The sequence below is a fragment of the Vulpes vulpes genome, chromosome 10, assembly GCF_048418805.1.
Source record: "Vulpes vulpes isolate BD-2025 chromosome 10, VulVul3, whole genome shotgun sequence".
NCBI lineage: Eukaryota > Metazoa > Chordata > Mammalia > Carnivora > Canidae > Vulpes > Vulpes vulpes.
Window position 1 is genome coordinate 75,735,117 of NC_132789.1, and position 23,846 is coordinate 75,758,962.

Below are 23,846 nucleotides of genomic sequence, written 5' to 3' on the forward strand. Positions count from 1 at the left end.
AAGTCATTAGTTTTTGAGTTCTGTTACCACTTTCTTAAACTTTGCATTTGGTTAGCCCTTTTAAGTCTTCTCAGTGTACTTCCCCCAACCTACTCCTCTCTTTTCTGCTACTTACTTCCCTCATCACCCCCTATCTTTCCTTGTATGTGTTGTTTAATAAAGAGCTTGCCTTGTCTCTCATCTGGAATTTTTTTCTCTCATCCATCTTTTTTTTTTTTTTTTTAAGATTTTATTTACTTATTCATGAGAGACATAGGCAGAGGGAGAAGCAGGCTCCATGCAGGAAGCCCGATGTGGGACTTGATCCCAGGTCTCCAGGATCACGCCCTGGGCCAAAGGCAGATGCTCAACCGTTTAGCCACCCAGGCATCCCTCTCTCATCCATCTTAAATGTCATTTTCTTCTTGGAGGCTGAGTCCAGGCTGCCACTTATTTGATGAATTGTGTAGCTGAGTTCTCAGAAGGACCACTGGTTTCTACTGCTCTCTGGTCATTCCAGTGAGTGTATTATTTTAGGATATGTATGTGCATGCATGCATTTGCGTGTATATATGTACCACTCATTTGTATGTCTTTAATTAAAATGAAAGCACTGTGAGATGGAAATTTTATTCCTTTCTGTAGCTTAAATTTAAAAAAATTTTTTAAATTAAAAAAATTTTTTTTTGTTAAAGAGTTTTTAAAAATTTATTCATGAGAGACACAGAGAGAGAGAGAGAGAGAGAGAGGCAGAGACACAGGCAGAGGGAGAAGCAGGCTCCATGCAGGGAGCCTGATGTGGGACTCGATCCCGGGACCCCAGGATCACACCCTGGGCTGAAGGCGACGCTAAACTGCTGAGCCACCAGGGCTGCCCTCTGTAGTTTAATTTTAATTAAATGTCTTTGGGTGTAATTCCTGGGTGTAGCTGAATTTCTTGACACTAATATCTGTGGTTTTCTATTTTGAAGATTTTAGAACTCCTAAACAACAGAATCTTCCAATCCAGGATTGGGCACAAGAAAACTGTGCGGCACATCCAGTTCACAGATGATGGGAAGACTCTTATTTCAAGCTCTGATGATTCTTCAATTCAGGTGAGGGGAAGGATTAAGTTCCAGCATATATAATACTGACTCTAGCAAAGGAACACTTTAGTTGTGGCTCAGATCTGGTGTGCATTTTAAACATTTCTTTAAGATCATATTACTTTGGCCATACATTCAGATTATGCACATAGAATTAGATGAAACCCATTCATGTTTCATATTTTTCCGAGACCATGAGTGGGGAGGAGGGGCAGAGGGAGAGGGAGAAGCAGGCTCCCACTGAGCAGTACCCTGAGATCATGACCTGAGCCAAAGGCAGACCCTCAACGGACTAAGCCACCCAAGCGCCCCTGGCCTCTTGTTTTAAAGGTTTTCCTCAGCTATGTGGTGATCATTAGCTACCAGAATACACTAAGAGGCTAGTTGAAAGCTCTTATGTGTTGACTGAGACCTTTTCTGAAAAATGATCTGGATGGGGAATCTTTGTTGTCAGTATCTTTAGGTCTTTTGTCCTGGTCTTATCAGATTCCTCCAGAGGAATCTTCTGGTCTTTCTGCCTGGAGGTTATGAATCTGGCTGACAAGTTCTTAGAACTAAGTGGGGAAGAGAACTGGAGTAGGTGTAGGATCTCCTTGTTTAGTGTGTAAACCTTCATTCACTTGATCCCCTTGTTCTCAAAACTATAATTCTGTCCTCAGTTGTGCTGGTGCCTTTTAATTTAGAGTCTTCCCTCTGGTTTGCTCTCATTGTCTGGAGGAGCATTTTCTGCACTGTATTCTCTTTTTTTCTCATAGTAACTTTGTATTCAATGATGGTTCTTTCCTTTTTTATACAAAATTAGTTTTTCTGAACTCTTTGAAAGAGTGGAGGAGGCCAACATTTCTAGCTTTGTAGCTCTCCAACTCCTCCCTCTGTTGTTTTCATGAAGCATTAAAAATACATCTTTGTTCTTCCAAAGAGGTAAAGGATCTATACCCTAATAACTATAGAACACTTCTGAAAGAAATTGAGGAAGACACAAAGAGATGGAAAAATATTCCATGCTCATGGATTGGCAGAATTAATATTGTGAAAATGTCAATGTTACCCAGGGCAGTTTACACGTTTAATGCAATCCCTATCAAAATACCATGGACTTTCTTCAGAGAGAACAAATTATTTTAAGATTTGTGTGGAATCAGAAAAGACCCCGAATAGCCAGGGGAATTTTAAAAAAGAAAACCATAGCTGGGGGCATCACAATGCCAGATTTCAGGTTGTACTACAAAGCTGTGGTCATCAAGACAGTGTGGTACTGGCACAAAAACAGACACATAGATCAATGGAACAGAATAGAGAACCCAGAAGTGGACCCTGAACTTTATGGTCAACTAATATTCGATAAAGGAGGAAAGACTATCCATTGGAAGAAAGACAGTCTCTTCAATAAATGGTGCTGGGAAAATTGGACATCCACATGCAGAAGAATGAAACTAGACCACTCTCTTTCACCATACACAAAGATAAACTCAAAATGGATGAAAGATCTAAATGTGAGACAAGATTCCATCAAAATCCTAGAGGAGAACACAGGCAACACCCTTTTTGAACTCGGCCACAGTAACTTCTTGCAAGATACATCCACGAAGGCAAAAGAAACAAAAGCAAAAATGAACTATTGGGACTTCATCAAGATAAGAAGCTTTTGCGCAGCAAAGGACACAGTCAACAAAACTAAAAGACAACCTACAGAATGGGAGAAGATATTTGCAAATGACGTATCAGATAAAGGGCTAGTTTCCAAGATCTATAAAGAACTTATTAAACTCAACACCAAAGAAACAAACAATCCAATTATGCAATGGGCAAAAGACATGAACAGAAATCTCACAGAGGAAGACATAGACATGGTCAACATGCACATGAGAAAATGCTCTGCATCACTTGCCATCACGGAAATACAAATCAAAACCACAATGAGATACCACCTCACCCCAGTGAGAATGGGGAAAATTAACAAGGCAGGAAACCACAAATGTTGGAGAGGATGCAGAGAAAAGGGAACCCTCTTACACTGGTGGTGGGAATGTGAACTGGTGCAGCCACTCTGGAAAACTGTGTGGAGATTCCTCAAAGAGTTAAAAATAGACCTGTCCTACGACCCAGCAATTGCACTGTTGGGGATTTACCCCAAAGATTCAGATGCAATGAAACGCCGGGACACCTGCACCCCAATGTTCATAGCAGCAATGGCCACAATAGCCAAACTGTGGAAGGAGCCTCGGTGTCCATCGAAAGATGAATGGATAAAGAAGATGTGGTCTATGTATACAATGGAATATTACTCAGCCATTAGAAACGACAAATACCCACCATTTGCTTCAACGTGGATGGAACTGGAGGGTATTATGCTGAGTGAAGTAAGTCAATCAGAGGACAAACATTATATGTTCTCATTCATTTGGAGAATATAAATAATAGTGAAAGGGAATAGAAGGGAAGGGAGAAGAAATGGGTAGGAAATATCAGAAAGGGAGACAGAACATAAAGACTCCTAACTCTGGGAAACGAACTAGGGGTGGTGGAAGGGGAGGAGGGCGGGGGGTGGGGGTGAATGGGTGACGGGCACTGAGGGGGGCACTTGACAGGATGAGCACTGGGTGTTATTCTGTATGTTGGTAAATTGAACACCAATAAAAAATAAATTTATTAAAAAAAATACATCTTTGTTGTTATGAGATTGCTTTGCTCTGTTCCTTCCTTTATTTTTATTTAGACCTTCTCTTTCCTTTGCTGCCCTCATCCTGTTTTACTCAATTTGGATTCTATTCCCGGCAGTTTCTCCTCATTATTATAGGGTTCTCCAAATGCCCAGGGTGGGCAGGCGGTGGCACTGAGCCCCTTCCAGCACTGTGCACTGACCTGTTCTGCCCCCTTAAGTCTCCGTCTTCTCATGCTCCTTTTGCACCCCTCCCATTAGGACAGTCCTCTCCCATCTGGGAGCCCTCTTTTCTTTCTCTCCCCTGGCCCTTCCTGGCACCCCACCACCTGCCCAGGGGTGTCTTCTCCTCTCCCATTCCCTCATCCTTGTGGCCAGCCTGGCTGATTATAATCACTGGGTTGGTGCCCAGTGATTTTTTTTCTTGTAATTTAAACAGATCCAGCATTGTTGGTTCTATTTAACAGACACTGAATAATGTTAGAGGTTTCAAAGTGATTAAATGGGCATTTTGTGCAAACAAACAAAAACAAAAAAAGAGTTATTCTGGTTAATATTGAGAGTTCCTAGGTCCCAGGCTGGTCTAGCCCTTCCAGACTATAGTATAGTCACCTTGCACGCAGTGTCTATTGCGGCTCTGCCGTTGGTCCCCTGCACGTTCAAGTGAATGTCACTTGGCTTTTTTGGAATTCTCTTGTTTTTAGTTCTGTCAGACTCTCCATGTTCTCTGCTTCTTCCCATTTAGATGCTAGGATGCAAGTCTTGCAGCCCTCAGTTTGTCCCCACTCGCATCTTGCAGTTTATGGGGATACTTCATCAATGAACATAGTTTTGTTAGTGTTGTCCCTGCATTTTTGGTTTTGCTATTTTAATTGCTTCGTCTACTTTTAATGGAGACTTCAGGGAGATTAAAAAAAAAAAACTACGCCTGCATGGTTTGCCATCTTCCCACAATTGCTCATAGTTCTGATCCTCGCCCCACCCTCATTCCCACCTCTGATGTCCTCAGAGACCTCAGCAGTTTCTGAGCATTTGGTGAGTTCTGTACTATCCATTTTTTTTTTGTCTTTCTCTAATGCTTTTAGGATTCTGTTTTCTTGGTTCTGTTAAGTCAGTTACCATTGTCCTGCTTTTCAGGCTCTAACATTTTGTTGTCTTCATTCCCATTCAATTTGTCATTGTAGAATTTTAGAAGTGAAGGAGATAATAAATGCATATGTTCAAAAGAAGTTACTCTACTTTTATTTAATATATATTTCCTGTAGTAGCAATACTTATAGTATTAAAAACTATTTTGACCAATACTTAGAGTGTTAAAAACTATTTGGCACCTAGATGACTCTTGATCTTGGGGTTGTGAGTTTGAGCCCCACATTGGGGGGTAGAGATTATTTAAATAAAAGTTAAAAAAAGGGATCCCTGGGTGGTGCGGCGGTTTGGCGCCTGCCTTTGGCCCAGGGCGCGATCCCGGAGACCTGGGATCGAATCCCACGTGGGGCTCCTGGTGCATGGAGCCTGCTTCTCCCTCTGCCTGTGTCTCTGCCCCTCTCTCTCTCTGTGTGACTATCATTAAAAAAAAAAAAATCCTAATGGTTTCTCGGCCCTAAATTTAAAGAAAAAAAAAAAAAGTTAAAAAAAACTATTTTTTTTCCAAGTTAGGATTTTGATCTTTTTTTTCGTCTAACTTTATTTATTTATTCATGAGACACACACAGAGAGAGAGAGAGAGAGAGAGAGAGAGAGAAGCAAAGACATAGGCAGAGGGAGAAGCAGGCTCCATTCAGGGAGCCTGATGTGGGACTTGATCTTGGGTCTCCAGGATCGTGCCCTGGGCCGGAGGCAGGCGCTAAACTGCTGAGCCACCCAGGGATCCCCCCTAAAAACTATCTTGTTATGTCTTTGTGAGTTCTGTATGATTGGAATGAAATTTGCTTTCAGTGCAGAAACTTGGTGCAGGCTACCATGATACTGGTGTATTAGCTATGAAACTCTGTGTGATATTCACCTTTCTTCCTCTCTAGATGGCTTTGAAATGGGTAAAACTAAACTGCATCTGATGGAATTCTGCTGAGACATTGTATACTGTACAGTTTTTCTGTCAGAAGCTAAATTCATAGGTTTAATGACCTACTTGAACATCAGATATTCTCAGCCAGGGGGAGAAATAATTTCTAGGAATATTTTTAGTATTGGAGTTAGATTATTTTTAGAAATAGGAGTTAAGTGGTGTTTCATCTTCTTTTTCTGTTCTACTCAGAATACTTCTTACATTTAAAATATTTTAATGAATACACATTCATGTAATAAAACTCTTGGTGGGTATTCCCAAGAATTGACTGGTTGGGTTTTTGTTTTAATTTTTTAGTAAATAATTCTTGGAAGTTTGTCCTACTCCCATAGCTTTGTTGAGGTGTTAAGTGACAAAAATGTATTATGTTTTAGATATGCATGATGATTTGATATAATAGGTGCACATTGTAAAGTAATTATAGTGATTAAGTTAACAAATCTGTTAACAAATCTACATATACATGTCACATAGTTGCTGTTTTCAAAGTTTTTTTTAATTCATCTTTGGATCCCCAGCGTGCCTGCCTAGAATTTAGTAGTAGGAGTGCAGTAAGTCTTTGCTGAGCTGAATTAAAGTTCTTGCCAAGATTTGAAAAATCAACTCACCTGTTAATAGTACCTACTGTTGTGAAAACTGATGAGGTCTTCCTTTGGTAATTTTTGATCCTTTCTCTTGAGATAAATAAAGCCCAAGTAGTAGCCATATTCACCTGAGCCAGTATTTGAGAATATGTTGACTCTTGCAGGTATAAAAAGATTCTTCAGAATTTTTAAAATTTAAATTTTATTATTTATACCACAGAAAAAGTTTTGTATATACATTGCAAAAATTATATCTAAGGGTAGAGACATGCCCAAACTCAACCTTAATACATTTGGCTAATGCTGGTGAAAGTTTAGCTGTTATATATATATATTTTTAAATTTATTTATTTATTTATTTATGATAGTCACAGAGAGAGAGAGAGAGAGAGAGAGGCAGAGACACAGGCAGAGGGAGAAGCAGGCTCCATGCACCGGGAGCCCGATATGGGATTCGATCCCGGGTCTCCAGGATCGCGCCCCGGGCCAAAGGCAGGCGCTAAACCGCTGCGCCACCCAGGGATCCCGTTTAGCTGTTATATTAAGGTAATCTGTTAGTACAGTGTGTTTGAGTCCAATAAAAAAAAGTGTTCCTGTCATCACTACCTTATCAGAAAGCTTCTGCAGCAAAAACAGCTAAGGCTATTCTTAATCTTCCCTTAGCAGTTGTCAAATTTTGTGTTATATCTATTGAGGAATGTGTTCTGACTTCTTCATGTGGAGGGCAGCAGTAAGAATCTACATCAGTGTTGAAACAGAATCCGACACAGCTGGGAATGGCAGTGCTGGTCATTCAGGAAGGACTATTAATAGTAGCCACTGATTCTCTAGTAAAGCCCAGAAAGTAGGAGTGAGCCAGAAAGTTCCTAGTGGAAGTGGTCCAGGGTATTTTATGGGTATTCACACAGAGTGCCTTTCCTTTCTGAAAAAATTTGGGGAGCCAGAAGGCCTGTTTCTTCCCCTCTCCCCAGTGTATCTCCTTGAGTTCTTCAAGTGCTTGAAATTCCTAATTCATTCTCTTTAAAATTTCTCTTCCTTCCAGCTCCTTCTTAGGGTCCCCTTGTTCTCCTACAGATACCCTGCTTCTAATAACCTGCTTCTGTGAACGATAACTTGAGACAGAAGAGAGAGATCTGAGAGCCAGGGCTCATTGGGGAGGGTGGCTGCTGAGTGGGGAGGATAAAGGAGTAAAGAAAGGGGAGGAGAGAAGTATTGTTTCTTTTACAGTTTTGTCTAAGCCTGATAGGAAAAGCCTACTATTGAACCTTCACCAGGCAAAAACTTGACCCAGAATATCACTAATGTGCCCACCTGTGGTAGTTGCTGATTTTTCTTTATCTTTTTATTCCTGATTTTAAAAAACAACAGCAGAAAATTCTGTTGCAGTCTGCCCGATTGCCCACAGCTTAGACATCCAGCTTCATCAGGCTCACTGGGCTGGTTTTTTTGAATATCTTCCTAGCCTTTTTTTTTTTTTTTTGGTTTCTTTTGCTATCCTGTATTTTAGCCACATTGAACTGTAAACCGCTCCCCATAGTCTTTCCCTGTTTTCCTGTTTGTGTGCTTTAATTCAAGCACTCATTCCCTTTGTTTGAAATGCCCTTCTCAGGTTGTGAGTCATACTTCCAGCCCATACCTCAAGCCCACTCTGAATGCACTGTCTCCATCATTTCAATTTCTTCTCCTTCCCTTGCCTGAGGAATTCTTCCTGGAGCTCTGTGTGAAAAATAATGTCAGTTTGAGGATTGCATTAGGGGATAGCTAAGATCTCTGAAACTTAGACATTCTGTGACTTGGTTTGAAGTGCTCTGGTCAGCTGACCTTCCCTAGCAGGAGGGTCAGGAGGATTCAGTAGCTTCAGTGGAGCTAGAATCTTCAGTCTTGGCCTAGCTTGTGGGGCTTAGGAAACTGAATTTGTAATAGAGATAATTTTCTCTGGAAAATTTAATCAGATGGTGAGCTCACTAGCATATTGTGGCTTTTCTCTGTCTTCTGGTATCATTAACTGCTCTCCAAGCAACTGAAGAAAATGAATTTTATTTGAGAGGAAAAATATTTTGTTTTGCCCCTGTGCAAGGTAATTAATCCCAGTTTTTCTCTTCTCTGTCTGTAAAATCGGAATACCATATTCTTTCTCAGTACTCTAATTTGCTTTATTAAAATGCCATGAGAACAAAGGATGTTAGGCAGTTGAACACATATTACCCCATTCCTCCAATGGGATATTGTGAGGAGAGGGTTATAACAGACTTATTTCTTTGATATTCAGGTATGGAATTGGCAGTCAGAGGAATATGTCTTCCTACAAGCCCATCAGGAAACTGTGAAAGACTTTAAGCTCCTGAAAAATTCAAAACTGCTTTCCTGGTCATTTGATGGAACAGTAAAGGTAATTTGAAGTATAGATTTTTTTTTAAGTATTCTAATATTGTAATGATTATACTTTGAAAGCTGAAAGCTGGTGGATGGTAAGTAACTATTTAAATTTTTAAATTTCTATTTTCTCATGCCTGTTTCTGTTTACTGCAGTCATCTACATCTGCTGTGTATTTATGAGCACCTGTACTAAAGGGCACTTAAAGAGGTCAGAACAACCAGTGTGCTAAATAAAACTCTTGTTTTATAGATATGTATTCTAGACAGTTGTGCTCAGTAATACAAAATATTCTTAAAAGTGTCAACTTCTGAATTTTTTTTGGAAGATATGGAGTATTATTACTGGAAGAATAGAAAAAGACTTTGTCTGTCACCAGGATACAGTACTTTCTTGTGATATTTCTCCTGATGCTACCAAGTTTTCATCTACATCTGCAGATAAGACTGCGAAGGTAGGTCAATTAATTAAAATGTGATGCATTAAAGTTTGGTATTAGTTATGTATTATGAGTCCAGATGATGTATATAATAATAAATTTCTGTTTACATGTCTGTCTCATATTTTCTGATTTTTTTGGAGGATGCCTTTTGGCATTTAGTTTGTGTCAAATAGATAAATGAATAACATCGAGGACTTTTGATTTCTGCCTTACTGAGGACTTTTTGTCTATAACTAACAAAGTGCAGTTTCTACTATATATTATAGGCAATATAAAGCACTGAAAGGGATTTACATTTAATTGCACATCCACAGTAAATGTTAATGTAATTGATGTAAGTTGATACTTCTGGAAATCACATTCCAGTGAAATGATGTTGCCTGGTTGGGGACTTTGACTATTCTATTCTCTTCTCTTTTCTCCATCTTTGTTAATTACCTTATTATCTACCTGTCTTTCCAAACTACAAGCCATTGTGTGGGACTCTGTCCTGTCTTTCATGCTCTGTTGATTACTCCTCAGTGTTCCTTGGCTCATTCTTCTCCTCCTTGCCCCCACCCATAGGATTAGGCTCTCCTCCTTCATTGGTGGACCTGCCTCTGGTCTACGCGTCCTCTAGTTTATCTACCCTACCACTGAGTCTCCAGTTGAAATACCTCTGTGACCTGATGGTTTATAAGCCATACTCCTTTTCCCGTGACCATCTCTTTCTGCTACATTGTTCCCTCTGTGCCAGGCTACTTTTACCTCTATCATCTGTGCACATGGTTAACTTTGGCTTGACACAAATTTCTCCTTTTTTTTTACCTCAAAGCATTATGACTCATTCTTGGAAGTTCATATAGTTCTTCAGTGAACTGTTTCCTGGCCCTCAGGCAGGGTTAGCTGCTCTACCTTCAGTGTTCCATTACATATTACTCATGTTTCTTAGGCATTTACATCATATAACTTCACTTAACAGCTCATAAGTCTGTATTCCTGATTAAACTATAAAGTTTTCAAGGATAGGGACTGAATCCAGTTCATCTTTGTACCGTCAGTTCTTAGCTCACGGTGCTGGGAACATGGTAATTTCAGTAAATTCTTGTTAAATGGTGATGACAGAACCACAAGGGAGAGTATTGGAAAGGAAAAAATAGCACTTTGGTTGCCAAGACAGTAGGATAGTATAGTGACTAACTTTTAAAGAACACTTGCTGTATATATTAGCCCTGTGCTAGGAATTTCACTATTATCTCATTTAATCTTCACACCGTAGGTACTGTTGTCCCATTGTACAGGTGTAGAGACTGAAGCTAGAGAAGCTTATGTGGGTTGTCCTAGGCCACAAGGAACTTGTCAGTGTAGGGGAGCCAGGACTCAAACTGAAGTTGGCTTCACTCTACAGACTGCTTTTAACTGATTTGCTATTCTTTCTTGTTAAGTCTAAAGTTAAAGAAGCTATGATTTTGGTCCTTGAGCTGAAGTTCACTTGAGTAATTAAAGGGAAAGTCAGAAAAAAAGAACGTTCCAAGTTAGAACTTGGGCCTCTAATGAAAATTTATGAACTCTTGAATGTTAGAACTTCCATATGATTGGAAGTTCCATATAATTTATGGCTAACTAGCCCTCAGGGCAGGTTTTGCAAGTACTTATTTTGAGTGTATTTACTCTTCCTAAACAATCCTAATTGCCTTCCAGATTTGGAGTTTTGAACTTCTTTCACCTCTTCATGAATTGAGGGGCCACAAGGGCTGTGTGCGCTGCTCTGTCTTCTCTGTGGACAGTACCCTGTTGGCGACTGGAGATGACAATGGAGAAATCAGGGTAGGATGTTTGCTGACATGAAAGCAGTGTTCTTTTGTAGCCTTGGCTAATGCTTTTTACCACATTGGAGACCTTTCTTCATGTGACTGGGAAGCATAGGCCTTGGAGTTCTGGTTGAATGAAGCATTGTTTGCTTTGTTTCCTATGCATGTTTTGTTCACAGCTGCACTCCTCTGCAGAAAATTCATTTTAGTTAGACTGAAGTGTTGAGTTAGTCTGTGCGTGTGAGGAGGCAAATGCCCATGTTATTTGCAATTGGTTGGTTGTTCTTTGCTTGAGAATGATTCATCAGAATTCTTGGACCTGAACCAAAAGTTGTTTATAATGGCAGAATTTGAGAAAAATAATTTTATAAATCGTTAACTAGATTATAAATGAATAAACAGCAAATTCTGCTGTTTTCAGCACTGAAAGAAAATATCTCTTAATGAAATCATATCCGTTAGATAGTCCACATTTAGAGTAGACTGCAGTCCTCATGGGACTGCCTGCCTCTGGTTGTGTTAGAAGGATTGGACAGTTGATGGGAAAAGTTTGGGGAGTGAGGTGGTATTAGGTAATCAGCATATTTGAGGACGATCCTTTTTCTTTTTTCCTTGTTTACAAAGGAAGATTTAAAATTCATGAGAGAGTATGCAGTTTGCAGGAATGGAGGTGTTATCAGATAGGCTTTCCAGGACAATTAAAATTCTGCTTGAGGACTAAGTAACCAACTTTCTCTATACTCTTCTAATAAGTGCCACATCAACTGAAGTGGCAGGGCTGCTTTGGAAATACTCATTTTGCTCTGAGTTCTCATTCTTGGATGAGAATGCTCCTTTACCAGTTATGAAGGAATATTTCATTTTTCAAAAACTCCTGAGGAGGGCAGCCCGGGTGGCTCAGTGGTTTAGAGCTGCCTTCAGCTCAGGGCCTGATCCTGGAGACCGAGAATCGAGTCCCACATTGGGCTCCCTGCATGGAGCCTGCTTCTCCCTCTGCCTGTGTCTCTGCCTCTCTCTCTGTGTGTCTCTCATGAATAAATGAATAAAATCTTAAAAAAAAAAAAAAAACTCCTGAGGAAACATTCTCTTTGTTTAAATGCATGTTATTAAAAAAAACTTTTTTAAGCACATTAAACAAAATTGTTTTTCTACTTGATTATTCAAAATGTAGGAAAACTGTGTGTGCGTGTGTGTGTGTGTGTGTGTGTGTGTAACTAGCTATCTTACCGAATTTTCTTTTTTCTTTTTTTGAATTCTTTCTTTTTTTTTTTTTTAATTTTTTTTTTTTTTTTTTTTTTTTTATTTATTTATGATAGTCACAGAGAGAGAGAGAGAGGCAGAGACACAGGCGGAGGGAGAAGCAGGCTCCATGCACCGGGAGCCTGATGTGGGATTCGATCCCGGGTCTCCAGGATTGCGCCCTGGGCCAAAGGCAGGCGCCAAACCGCTGTGCCACCCAGGGATCCCTTTTTGAATTCTTTCTAATGAGTTTCTACATTTGATTCTCTTAGATTTTCTAGGGAACATTTACAAATGATGGTTTTAGTTATTTTCCTTTCTTGTTTATGCCTCTGTATTTCTTTTTTCCTATTTTGTTGGGCATTTATTTGAAAAATAAGAGTACTGCTCATATGTTAATTACTGTTGGAAATAAATGGAAACATTAGCATCTGTAAGTAATTGGGTATTTCTTATATATATAATATGTGAATATGTATATACTTATATATATAAAAATACATAAAACCCTATAAAACTTATTGTTTAAAATATTTTTTTTTGTTTATATATATATATATATATATATATATAAAATATGTTTGAATGACTTTAGGTGTTTGAACAACCTCTGTTAGCATTCTTAGTGGTAGATACTGGACTAGAATTGTATGATTTTTTTTTTTTTTTTTAGGTAGTTTGTTAGGCCTTTTTTGTTTATTCCTTGCTTTTCTCATTATTTTCTTTTTTTTTAATTTTTTAAAAAGATTTTATTTATTCATGAAAGACCCAGAGAGAGAGAAAGAGAGAGAGAGAGAGAGAGAGAGAGAGCCAGAGACACAGGCAGAGGGAGAAGCAGGCTCATGCAGGGAGCCCTGGGACTCCAGGATCACACCCTGGGCTGAAGGCGGCGCTAAACCACTGAGTCACCCAGGAATCCCCTTATTTTCTTTTTATTAAATGAAAAAAGTCACAGTATTCTGACCAGTTGTTCTAAGTTCTCTTGTTTTATTTTTTGGATTACGGTTAATGATAAATATTTTAAGTGATGCATTTTTATTATAATTAGTGCTTTTTAAGGGGGATCCCTGGGTGGCACAGCGGTTTGGCGCCTGCCTTTGGCCCAGGGCGCGATCCTCGAGACCCGGGATCGAATCCCACATCGGGCTCTGGGTGCATGGAGCCTGCTTCTCCCTCCGCCTGTGTCTCTGCCTCTCTCTCTCTCTCTGTGACTATCATAAAAAAAAAAAAAAAAAAAAAAAAAAAAAATTTAAAAACTTGGAGAGGAAAGAGTGTAATCTCACCCCCCCCCCCCCCCCCACGGGTGGTAACAGAGCTTTATTTATACTGTGGTACAGGGCGGGCTCCTGCGTTGCACCTGCCTGAGGACCTGACTGGGGACCTGGCTGGGGACCTGGCAAGAGAATGTAATCTAAAAAAGATTCCTTAGGTATTACTGAATTGTAATTATATTAAGAAAAATTTCCAAATATATTCCAGATGAGATGAATAGATATATAAAACTTCTGAGTGACCCTGTTAATAATGCATTGTATATCCTGTTTGTATAGATATGGAATGTCTCAAATGGTGAGCTGCTTCATTTGTGTGCTCCGATTTTGGTAGAAGAAGGAGCTGCTACCCATGGAGGCTGGGTGACTGACCTTTGCTTTTCTCCGGATAGCAAAATGCTTGTCTCTGCTGGAGGATATCTTAAGGTAAGAATTCCTCAAAGACTATGAAAGAAAATAGCAGCCTATATCCTACTTTCCAAGCTATTTTCACTTCCTGTTTCTCAGTTGGGCCTCCTACAACCCTGCAGAGTGGAAGGGCAGTTACTGTTATCCTCATTTGGCAGTGATGAAATGGAAATCTCTAAGTCTGCTTTCTTCAGCTGTCTTCCAAGTTTTGATGACAGTGTTAGGAATGTTCTTGGTCCAGAGCTCTCATACTGCCCCATACTTAGATGATCAGAATGACTAGAAAGTTGGATGTTTAATTTAATTTTATTTTCCATTGTCACTAATGGTTAACTCTTGTTTGAAAGTCTTTAAAAAATTTGTGAAAAAAAATTTATTTGTGAAATTTCCTTAAGTATTATTAGTAGTAGCAATAGTGATAATAGTAGCAGCAATATATTGCTTTATTTTATAGCTTATAAGTGCTTTTCTTACATCATCTCATTAGCTAGCTTTGTGAAGCTTAAATTTTACTATTCTTGGTTTATAGATAAGGAAACTGACGTTCATGGAGGTCGAGCTTCCTAAAATTATACAATAAGGTGGCTTGTGTAAACTTATTGTTAGAGAACACAGAGGTCAAAGATTGAATGTGTTGTGGTGCCTCAGGGTCATCTTTTGGTGCTTGCATCTATTTATCCATCCACTCAATAAGAATGTGTTAAGTGACCACTGAGTGCTAAGACACTGTATGCACAGTGTTTAAGACTTGATTTCTGCCTTCCAGTGGCTTACAGTCTGGGGGAAAGCAGACAGTAAATAGCCTCTAAAGTATAGAAGGGTTCTGGGACGTTTTTGCATAAAGATAGTGGAGTTAGCAGAGGCTCCTTAGAGGGATGCTTGAGGTGAGTCTTTCGAATGCTGGTTCACTTGTAAAAGGGGTTGAAGATACTATGTATTGTACTGACCACTTAAAATAGGTACCTAATAAATTAGATCTTATACTACTTTTATTTCTTACTGAAAATATTCAAGTGTAGAAAATGATTCTGATTAATCATCTAACACAGTATAGATGTTCAGAAATATTTGAATGAATGAAATTAAGTTTTTGATTATATGAGACACACATAATTGCAGTTTTACTCAACATAAAAATCTAGCTTATAAAAAGGACAATTTTTAGCTCTTCAAGGGGATGTTTGTTATGAACCCTTTTCAAAGAGTTTGCATTGAGAATACAATGCTGTTGATAAAATGTTGTATTAAACTATACCTTTTTGGGCACACCTTTATTTAGTTATGGGTAAGGGGATCATGAAACTATCACCATTTGTTTTCCTTTAGTGTAAAGATAAAGTGACTCTTGGTCTGCTCTGAGGCTGATGCTTAGAGGAGCAGCATGGCAGGCTTTGGGTTGGGAACAGGGAGTTTTGAGCTCTATTAACTGCTGAAAAACTTAACTACTCAGCTTTGACAATGAGCTTTTAGAGACCATGTCATTTGATGCCCTGGGCCCCATAGAAGGCTATCACATAATCATGAGTCTGGCTTACAAGATGTGATAGCAATCAGTGACCAGATTTCCAGAGTTTGTGGAGAACCTTGAAATAACGCATCAGAATCGATATTTATACTGTAGGGGTTAGGTCTTAAGGGTGCAAGAACCTATAGCTTATCCATTCTGTATGTTTAAGTGACTGGCTGTTCTTCCCTCTGGTTTGATTACTAGCATGGTTAAAGTGATTATGATATAGCCCAGCCTGCATCTACCCAGCACGTAATGAGACTATCCAAAGCACAAAGCAAATTAAAGTAAAACGAAACAGCTGCTGTAGTGTCCAAGGAAATGGACCTCTGTTTACTAAAAAATCCAAGCTGTATAAATCAGATGTCAGTAAGATAAAGTAGTTATCTAGTAGCTAAAAAGCTCTTTTAAAAAATATTTTATTTAAATTCAGTTTGCCAACATCTAGTGTAACACCCAGTGCTCATCTCATCAAGTGCCCTCCTTAGTGCCCGCCACCCAGCTACTCCACCCCCCATCCTCCTCCCCTCTGCAAACCTTTGTTTTCCAGAGTTAGGAATCTCTCATGGTTTGTCTTCCACTCTAATTTTTTCCAAGCTCTTAACTTTCCAAATTATTTCTATCTATAAAATTAAAAAGTAATATAATTTAGTTGTTTACTTGTGTTATGCCATGGAGTACCTACTGTTAAAATGACAAATCCACATTAATTCATACTTATGAGAAGAAAGTCTGATTTTAAATGTGGAATACATGGTGATAAAAGGTGTGCCATTACTTAGAAGCAACAAATGTAATGATCAGGAGAAGGAGCTTGGGCAGATTGCCTGCGGTCAAAGCCTGGCTCTACCACTTATAGCTTTGAGATTTTCCACAAGATTATTTAATCTCTCTCTGCCTTGATTTTTCTCATCTGTAAATGGGTATAATAATAACATCTATCTCAGAGTTGGGAAGATGAAAGGAGTTAATACACGTTAACATACATAGTGTAAAAGGAGTTAGTGCAATACTCATACATAGGGTCACTTTGAGTATATGTTAGCTATTTTAATTCACTTTATTTCTTAGAGCAGTTTTAGATTCATAGCAAAATTGAGCAGAAAGTATAGAGTTCGCATATATCTTCTGTCCCCATGCACGCACAGCCTCCTTCACTATCACCAGAGTATCAACAGACTGGTACATTTGTTATAATTGCTGAACTTATATTGGCACATCATTAGTACTGTAAGTACATGGTTTATATTAGGGTTCGCTCTTGGTGGTGGTCCTTCTGTAAATTTTTTTTTAAAGATTTACTTTTTTATTTGAGAGAGTGCATATGCTCATGTGCAAGTGGATTAAGAGGAGCAGAGGGAGAAAGAGAGAGAGAGAGAGAATCTCAAGCAGACTCCCCCTGAGCACAGAGCCTGACATGGGGCTTGATCCCCTGGCCCTGAGATCATGACCTGAGCCAAAATCAAGAGCTGGATGCTTCACTGACCTAATCAGGCTCCCCCATTTTGTGAATTTTGACAAATATATAAAGACATGTGTCTATCCTTGTAGTATGATACAGAATAGTTTCATTGCCCTAAAAATTCCCTGTATTAGCTGCTATTATTAATGTCACTGTTTTTTAGTCCAAATTTAAGTTAGTGTCATGTTTCTAGGTAGAGTGGTTTGTTTAAACAGAGGGAAAGGTAGTGGGAGCACTAGATTAGGTACCAGAACCTGTTCCACCTCTGCAGTATCCTCTTGGGTGACAAGGCCTGTCTTCTTTAGTACCCTGCGTTCCTTATTTGTAAAATGAGGCAGTTGGACTAGGTGATCTCTAAGGGCCTTACTATCTCTGTAATTTGCTCATAGTGACTGAAAATTAATGAGTCCTCTCCTAAGTAAGTGGAATGTGTCCTCTGCAGTATTGTTTAGATTGCTGTTTTATAAAGTAAAATTGTCAGTTCTGAAAAATTTCAAATTAGAGAAAAGTTGCTTCAGTGAGTTCTACTGAAGTCCATGGGGATATACTTTTATCATGTACTATTATGGACTGAACAAAAATGGCTGATCAGTCAACTGCTGGAATGCTAGGCCCTTCCCTAGATACAAAAGTGAGTTGACACCATTATTTCATTCATAATACTCTGAATCTTGATGTGTCTTTTCAAAAGGTGTTCATGTACATTGTCTCTTTTGCCCTTATTTTAGCTGTGAGATACATGGGTAAGCTTTATGATCTCCATTTGGTAAATGACTACGAACACTGTTGTAATCTTAGTGAATTCAGTTATTGCGAGAAGAAAGGAAGGATTTGGGCAGAACACCTGCTGCATTTGAGATGTTCAATATTTAGCAAATAAATGTGTAGAATATTTTATAGAGAAATTTGGTTATGGGCTCTTGAATCATTCCTGGTGAAAATGACAGGAGAGAGAATATCCTATTTGATAGCCTATAATAGAAAATAGCCTCAGTGTTGATATCAGAATACCAGTCTCTCTGTAAAGGAGCATTTTTTTTTTTTTTAAATTTTTTATTTATTTATGATAGTCACAGAGAGAGAGAGAGAGGCAGAGACACAGGCGGAGGGAGAAGCAGGCTCCATGCACCGGGAGCCCGATGTGGGATTCGATCCCGGGGCTCCAGGATCGCGCCCTGGGCCAAAGGCAGGCGCCAAACCACTGCGCCACCCAGGGATCCCCTAAAGGAGCATTTTTTAAAGAAAAGAGGGGCAAACGTTCTTCTGTCCATTCCAGTGAGAAAGACTTGCAGGTAGCAGAGTTCAGCGCAGTCGTGGCCATAGAGGACTTTGTGCAGCCTTGTGTCTGTAGCTTTCAGTAGGCTACACGTTTTCCCAGCATGCCTTGCAGTTGGGGTTAGGTTTTCAGTAGCTTTGAGGCAGTCAGTCACCAGGGTTAATCAGGAAAGGCTGACCAGATTGATTATACTATATTCATCATTAAACCTTAGACATTTTCCCTTGCAGTTTGCTGGAGTTTGGGAGTGGGGAGGTGATAGGGTGAAGGATTTGGCTGGCACTACAGTGGGCACATGGAGGGATTACCAGTCTAATGAGAATTTTATTTTTCTCTGAACAGTGGTGGAATGTTGTCACTGGGGAATCCTCACAGACCTTCTACACAAATGGAACCTGTCTTAAGAAAATACACGTGTCCTCTGACTTCAAAACATATGTGACTGTTGATAATCTTGGGATTTTATATATTTTACAGATGTTAGAGTAAAGTAAGCATTAATGTAAGTTGAACTCTTTTTAATTTTGAATTGGAAAAAATTCTAGTGAAAGTCTTTATATTTTGACTTTTGTGAAGCTGTGAATTGTTTGGCAGTTATTGCATTCACTATAGAAATGTTTGTGGTTGGATGAATAATATTAATGTAGTCTTTTCCCAAATGAACACACCTTTAATCTTGTTTTTCATAATCCTCATCATCATTGTTAACAGTTCGTCTTTTAAGATGCAAATGAAAATGTAAATATGTACCTTGTAATACTGTTGGTAAAATTCTCTTGATGCATTCAAATTGGTTGACATAATTAACGAGAATAATTCGGAGGAAATAATGTATTTTAATGGTATTATTATGCAGACTGTGCCTCAAGGTAGCAGACCTGCTTTCTGAACCAGTGTACCCCAAGGGGTATAGTTCTCCCAATTACAGTCTTAGTGCTTATTTGTACCTCTTAAATTTGCTTTAAAAATATTATGTCTGCTTGCACAGTTTGCAACTTTTCTTTTAATTCACTCAATAAGTGAGTGTTAGATTTTAAAAGTTCTTTGAAGCAAAAGTGCTTATGGAGCAAAAATTATATGTGCTGGAGAGAGTAGATCTTACTGGTCTACCTTTTCCTCACTAGCTGATGGCACCCCTGTGCTGCAGCTGGACTCTAGTTGTCAGTCTCTGAGTTGGGTGCTTGCTGTTCTGCTTGCTCTGGTTTTTTATGTATCAGACTTGTTACTTGAATGAACTTGACCTTTCTTAATTTTCATTTTTTTCTTCTTTTTTTAAAGCAGTTCTACAAGTGAATTTTTGTAAATTAGAATAATTGAGGAGGAGCTCGTTTTCATTTAAAATTTTAACAGCATTTTTCTAAGAATATAAAACAGTAAAAAAACATTTTCTTCTAGTCTCTTTACTTAGATGAATGGCATTGTCAACGCTGTTCTCAATTCTTCAAGAGAATTCTCTATGGTTTTCTATGCAATAACGGAAGAGTCATTGTGACTCTGGAAGATGTCACTTTTAACCTACCAGCTCTTCTGTTGTCTTCTCCTTTTCTCCTCCTTCTCTTTCCCTCTCACACTTCTTCATTCCCTCCCTCCCTTCCTCGCTGCAAGGTTAATCAGGAAAGATAGCTCTTGACAGGGAAAAAGTACATCAGTATCAGTAACTAGCTTTTTTTTTTAACCTTCTGGTTAGGAACTTTAATTGCAGTTTAAATATCCATTTCCCCTGACAATATATTGTTAAGGGAAATAGCAATAAATTAGCAACAGATGTGGTTCATATAAGAAAATAATCAAAATTTAAAAATTTTTCTGCTGCAGTAGTTACTAAATCGAAAAAAATATTAGTGTTAATAGGTAAGTAGTGAGCCAGCATTTATTGGTGTGTATGAGATGTGGAGTAGGTGGTGGGGGGCCTACACCACTCCAGGTGTATTTAGATTAGAAAATACTATTTAGCATTTAAGGGAGCCATAAATAGAATTGTTAAGGAGATTGGGATGATGGATGGGTCGAGGAACTAGTTTATAGGCTTACTGTGATTTAAGCAAATGTTGATGTGAAAATCTTAATTTTATGAAGAAGTTTCTGTAAATGATATATTGTGTGTAGAGTATCCAAATAATTTGATTTGCATACAGTGTTTAGGAACTCATTTATAGCTCAGAGTATAAAGTATTAACTTTTGGAATTATAAGCCACTTGACTGTTAAAGTATGGAACAAACATTGGCTTCTGAAAAACCTTGATTGGGCCCTTGTCTTTAAAATGAAAAGAAAAATGGGAAGAAAAGGTAACATGACAAAAAGGCAAGGTTAAAAAAAAAAAAAAAAGTCCAGGTAAAGCCTAGTATAATGGAGCTGCATATTTCACGGCAGCTCAAGTGGTCAGTCAAGGGGAGGATTTTGTTTTGTACTTGCAGATGAGCATTTTTCAAGTATTTTCCCTTTATTTTTTGTAATGGAAATTACATTGCATTTTGTATATATAAAGGCCTTTTTTACATTGTATGTATCTTGTATGTTTTGAAAACTTGTTAGTTTTGTATTTATGATACAAGTCACGGGTTTTTTTTGCCTTTTAATACATGAAGTAAGAAAAATTTATAAAAAATAAAATCCCTGAAATATTTTTTCAGACACATTTTCAGATTGTTGAGGCTGTCATTTGTTGATTAGAAAACAAATGTGAAAGATTCTTCAAATGAAAGCAGTTATCCTTTCTGTTGATGCTTTATCAACTGTGTCTAATTCAGTTTTAATTAACATTTTATCTCCTCAATTTACCTCTGATAATTGCTACCTGGTGTGGCTGACGTAGGATCCTGTAAAGAAGAGAATTCATTTATTTATTCTTCCATTCAGTAAATATTTATTGAGATTTTCTGTGTGCCTGGCATTTTTGTAGGAATTGGAGATATAAAAGTGAGCAAAACAGCCTGCCCTATTGCAGTTCAGGGCCAAGGAGAGGCAAACAAAAAGCAAATAAGTAGAATCTGTAGTGTATTAGTTGATATGTTTAAATAGGGAGGGGGGAAGCGTTACTGTTTTAGATGGAGTTGCTCACTGAGAAGGTGACACTTGAGTACATTTGTGAAAGGTGAGGGTGTGAGTCATCCAGGTACCTGGAGAGATTCCCAGGTGAGAGTGCAGTGAGTGCAGAGACAGGTCAATGGAGGGGTAGCTCTGTTACAGAGCTGGGAAGGAGGCTGGTGTGGCTGGAGGAGGCTGAGTGGGGAGTGTCACACAAGGTGCATCACTGTGCAGGGCCTGCTAGGCCACAGTAAGGGCTTTTACTTGAGACAGGAGCTACTTGAGGAGTTTGGGCAGTGGAGTGATCTGATGTAAGCTTTAATTGGTTCCTCTGGCAGTGGGAACCAATTGAGAATTAGTTGAAAAGGGGGACAGGCAAGACTAGAAACAGGGATACCAGTGAGAAGCTTTTGCAATAATTTGGGCAAAGCGAAGGCAGCCAGAGTATGGTAGGTAGCAGCAGTAGGGGGAGTGTGACAGTTGGATTCTGGATATATGACTGATGAGAGTTAAAAGGACTTGCTGGTGGATTGGATACAGGTTGTGAGAGAGACAAATTAAGAATGACACCAAGGTTTTGGCCTCTTTGGCTTGAGCTACTGGAAGATTAGAGTTGCCATTAATTGAGATGAAGATAGTTATGGAAGGAGCGGGGCTTTGGACTTAGAAGTTTGCAGTGGCCATTAGGCATCCAAGTGGGGATGTTGAGTTGGGGGTTGGATAAAAGGGTCTGAAGTTGTGGGGAAAATCTGTGATGGAGATATAAATCTGAGAATCATTTGTGAATCAAATATATTTAAAACCACAGGCTCAGATGAAATCAGTAGTGAAGCAGGTGTTGATAGACAAGCTTGGAGTCCTAAGCCAGAGTCCAAGGCAGTCTGAGGTTGGTGAGATGAGGGACCAGCACAAGAGACTGAGAAGGACCACAGAGAGTAAGAATTGCAACGTGGTGTGGTAAGTTACAGTGAATGCAGTGGGTGTGGGTCTTTTAACTCAGTGTGATTTGGGCAGTTTCTCTTTTGGTTTGTTTGTTCAGCCACCTGCTTGTCTTTCCTGTACGGTTTGCATATCTACTGTTCGCCAAGCACTATTTTAAGTAGCAGCCAGGGTGATAAGTAAATACATTTTAGTTGTTGGGAGAGATTGGGAACAATAGGTAATAAGAAAACAAGAAAATAGCAGTAGTTTTATTTGTAAAGTGGGTATCCGTTCTTCTCATGATTGTTTAAAGATTTAGTAAGATAATGCTCATGAAGTACTTACCTCAGTGCTTGGGTCAAGAAAGTGCTCAATGAACGTTCCTTGGTGATGTTCGAGTCCCATCATCTCTGGCCTGCCAATAGTTCCCTGACTACTGTCTCTGCCGCTAGCCGTGCCCTCTGCTTATTAATCTTTCCAAAGTGCTCATCTTCATCTTGTCACTTAACACCCCGGACCTGCTATGTGCTTTCTTGCCTCTGTGTCTTTGTATATGCTCTTTTCTATACTGCCCATCTCCTACCTAAGTTTTTCCCCTAATTGCTTCTTATACTTCATATATTCTTTGAGATAACCTTTCTGCTGGAGGTTTGCCCAGCCCTCTCGTAGTGCCTTCCTTTCTCTGCCATGACTTTTATCGCCCTGTGTTGTGTACTTGTTGGAGTCCCTCCTTAGATCATAAGCTCCGGGAAGCCAGCTATAGGTCTTTTACAGCACAGTCTAACATAAGCGTGGTGCCAGTTGGGAGTCTCAACAAATATTTGTTCAGTGATTGAAATTTTTGTATATGCGCTTATATGCCCATAGTGCATTCTCTCTTCTCCCTCTGCACTAGGATATCAGGAGGCTAATTAAGAAGTAGCACATCACCAGCATTTTCTTTATATTTCTGTTTTAGTTTGGCATTTTATTGTGAAGCATCATTAGAGGAAAGTAAAACTTGACTTGAATAAAAAAAGATTTGCTTCTAGATTATATGAAATGAATAAACGTGTCCCTAAAGTGTTTAAGTTGGCAAGTGTGGCAACCTGTTATTCAACATTATGTTATTATAATTTACTTACTGACCTTTAGAGAAGGAAGAAATTACTTTCAAATAATTCTTAGTCTCTGAAATTGTCATTTGAATCGATTTCCTTGATCATATTCCTTCCCCTTAAGACTATGGAGATACTATACAGTTATTAAAATACCTGAATTAAAATATCAGCTGATATCGGGCTATGAATTCAACCATAGAATTATTGTGTAGCTATGTATTTTCAGAGGGAAGGGGGCGAAAAATGTGCATCAGACATGGGACTATCAGAGACCAGGTCTTTGAAGTCATTTGGCATCAACGGCATATTATTTCTAAGTCAGATGGTGTTAAGTAGACTAAAACTTGGGAAGTTTTCCTTTAAATTATGATCCAGGAAAATTAGCTGCTGGTGTTCATTGTAAATTCATTTATGAGGTCAGGCCTTCAGAACTAGGAATTACTGCTTATTGCGGAGAAGCAAACAGAAAGTCTGCCTCTGTAATTTCCATCACCCAGGGCTAGAGTGAGAGCATGCCAGGCCCCAGATTTGGTGGGGTGGTTCTGAGCAACTGATAAACTGGAAAGCACCCAGTAACCGAATGAAGTCTCCTGCTTAGTACAAGGGGGGCTGTTGTGAAGAGCAGGAGCATACATTCTCACCATGCATTCAA

At 39.0% G+C, this 23,846-nt stretch overlaps 1 protein-coding gene across 14 annotated transcripts in view; it reads left to right on the forward strand.

The window, feature by feature from the left end:
* Window positions 1–20,784, forward strand: part of APAF1 (apoptotic peptidase activating factor 1) — an 84,860-nt gene extending 64,076 nt beyond the window's left edge. For 12 of the 14 annotated variants that reach the window (XM_072724657.1, XM_072724660.1, XM_072724665.1 and 9 more), the window contains 6 exons: window positions 951–1,076; window positions 8,648–8,767; window positions 9,081–9,206; window positions 10,875–11,000; window positions 13,774–13,920; window positions 18,490–20,784. In XM_072724657.1, the coding sequence (XP_072580758.1) occupies window positions 951–1,076; window positions 8,648–8,767; window positions 9,081–9,206; window positions 10,875–11,000; window positions 13,774–13,920; window positions 18,490–18,636 (792 nt within the window). In that variant the 3' untranslated portion in view covers window positions 18,637–20,784. Of the gene's footprint in view, window positions 1–950; window positions 1,077–8,647; window positions 8,768–8,907; window positions 8,963–9,080; window positions 9,207–10,874; window positions 11,001–13,560; window positions 13,651–13,773; window positions 13,921–18,489 lie in introns of those variants that run through there. The other 2 variants (XR_011994941.1, XM_072724666.1) reach the window with 2 other exon arrangements.
* The last annotated feature ends 3,062 nt before the right edge of the window (window positions 20,785–23,846 follow it).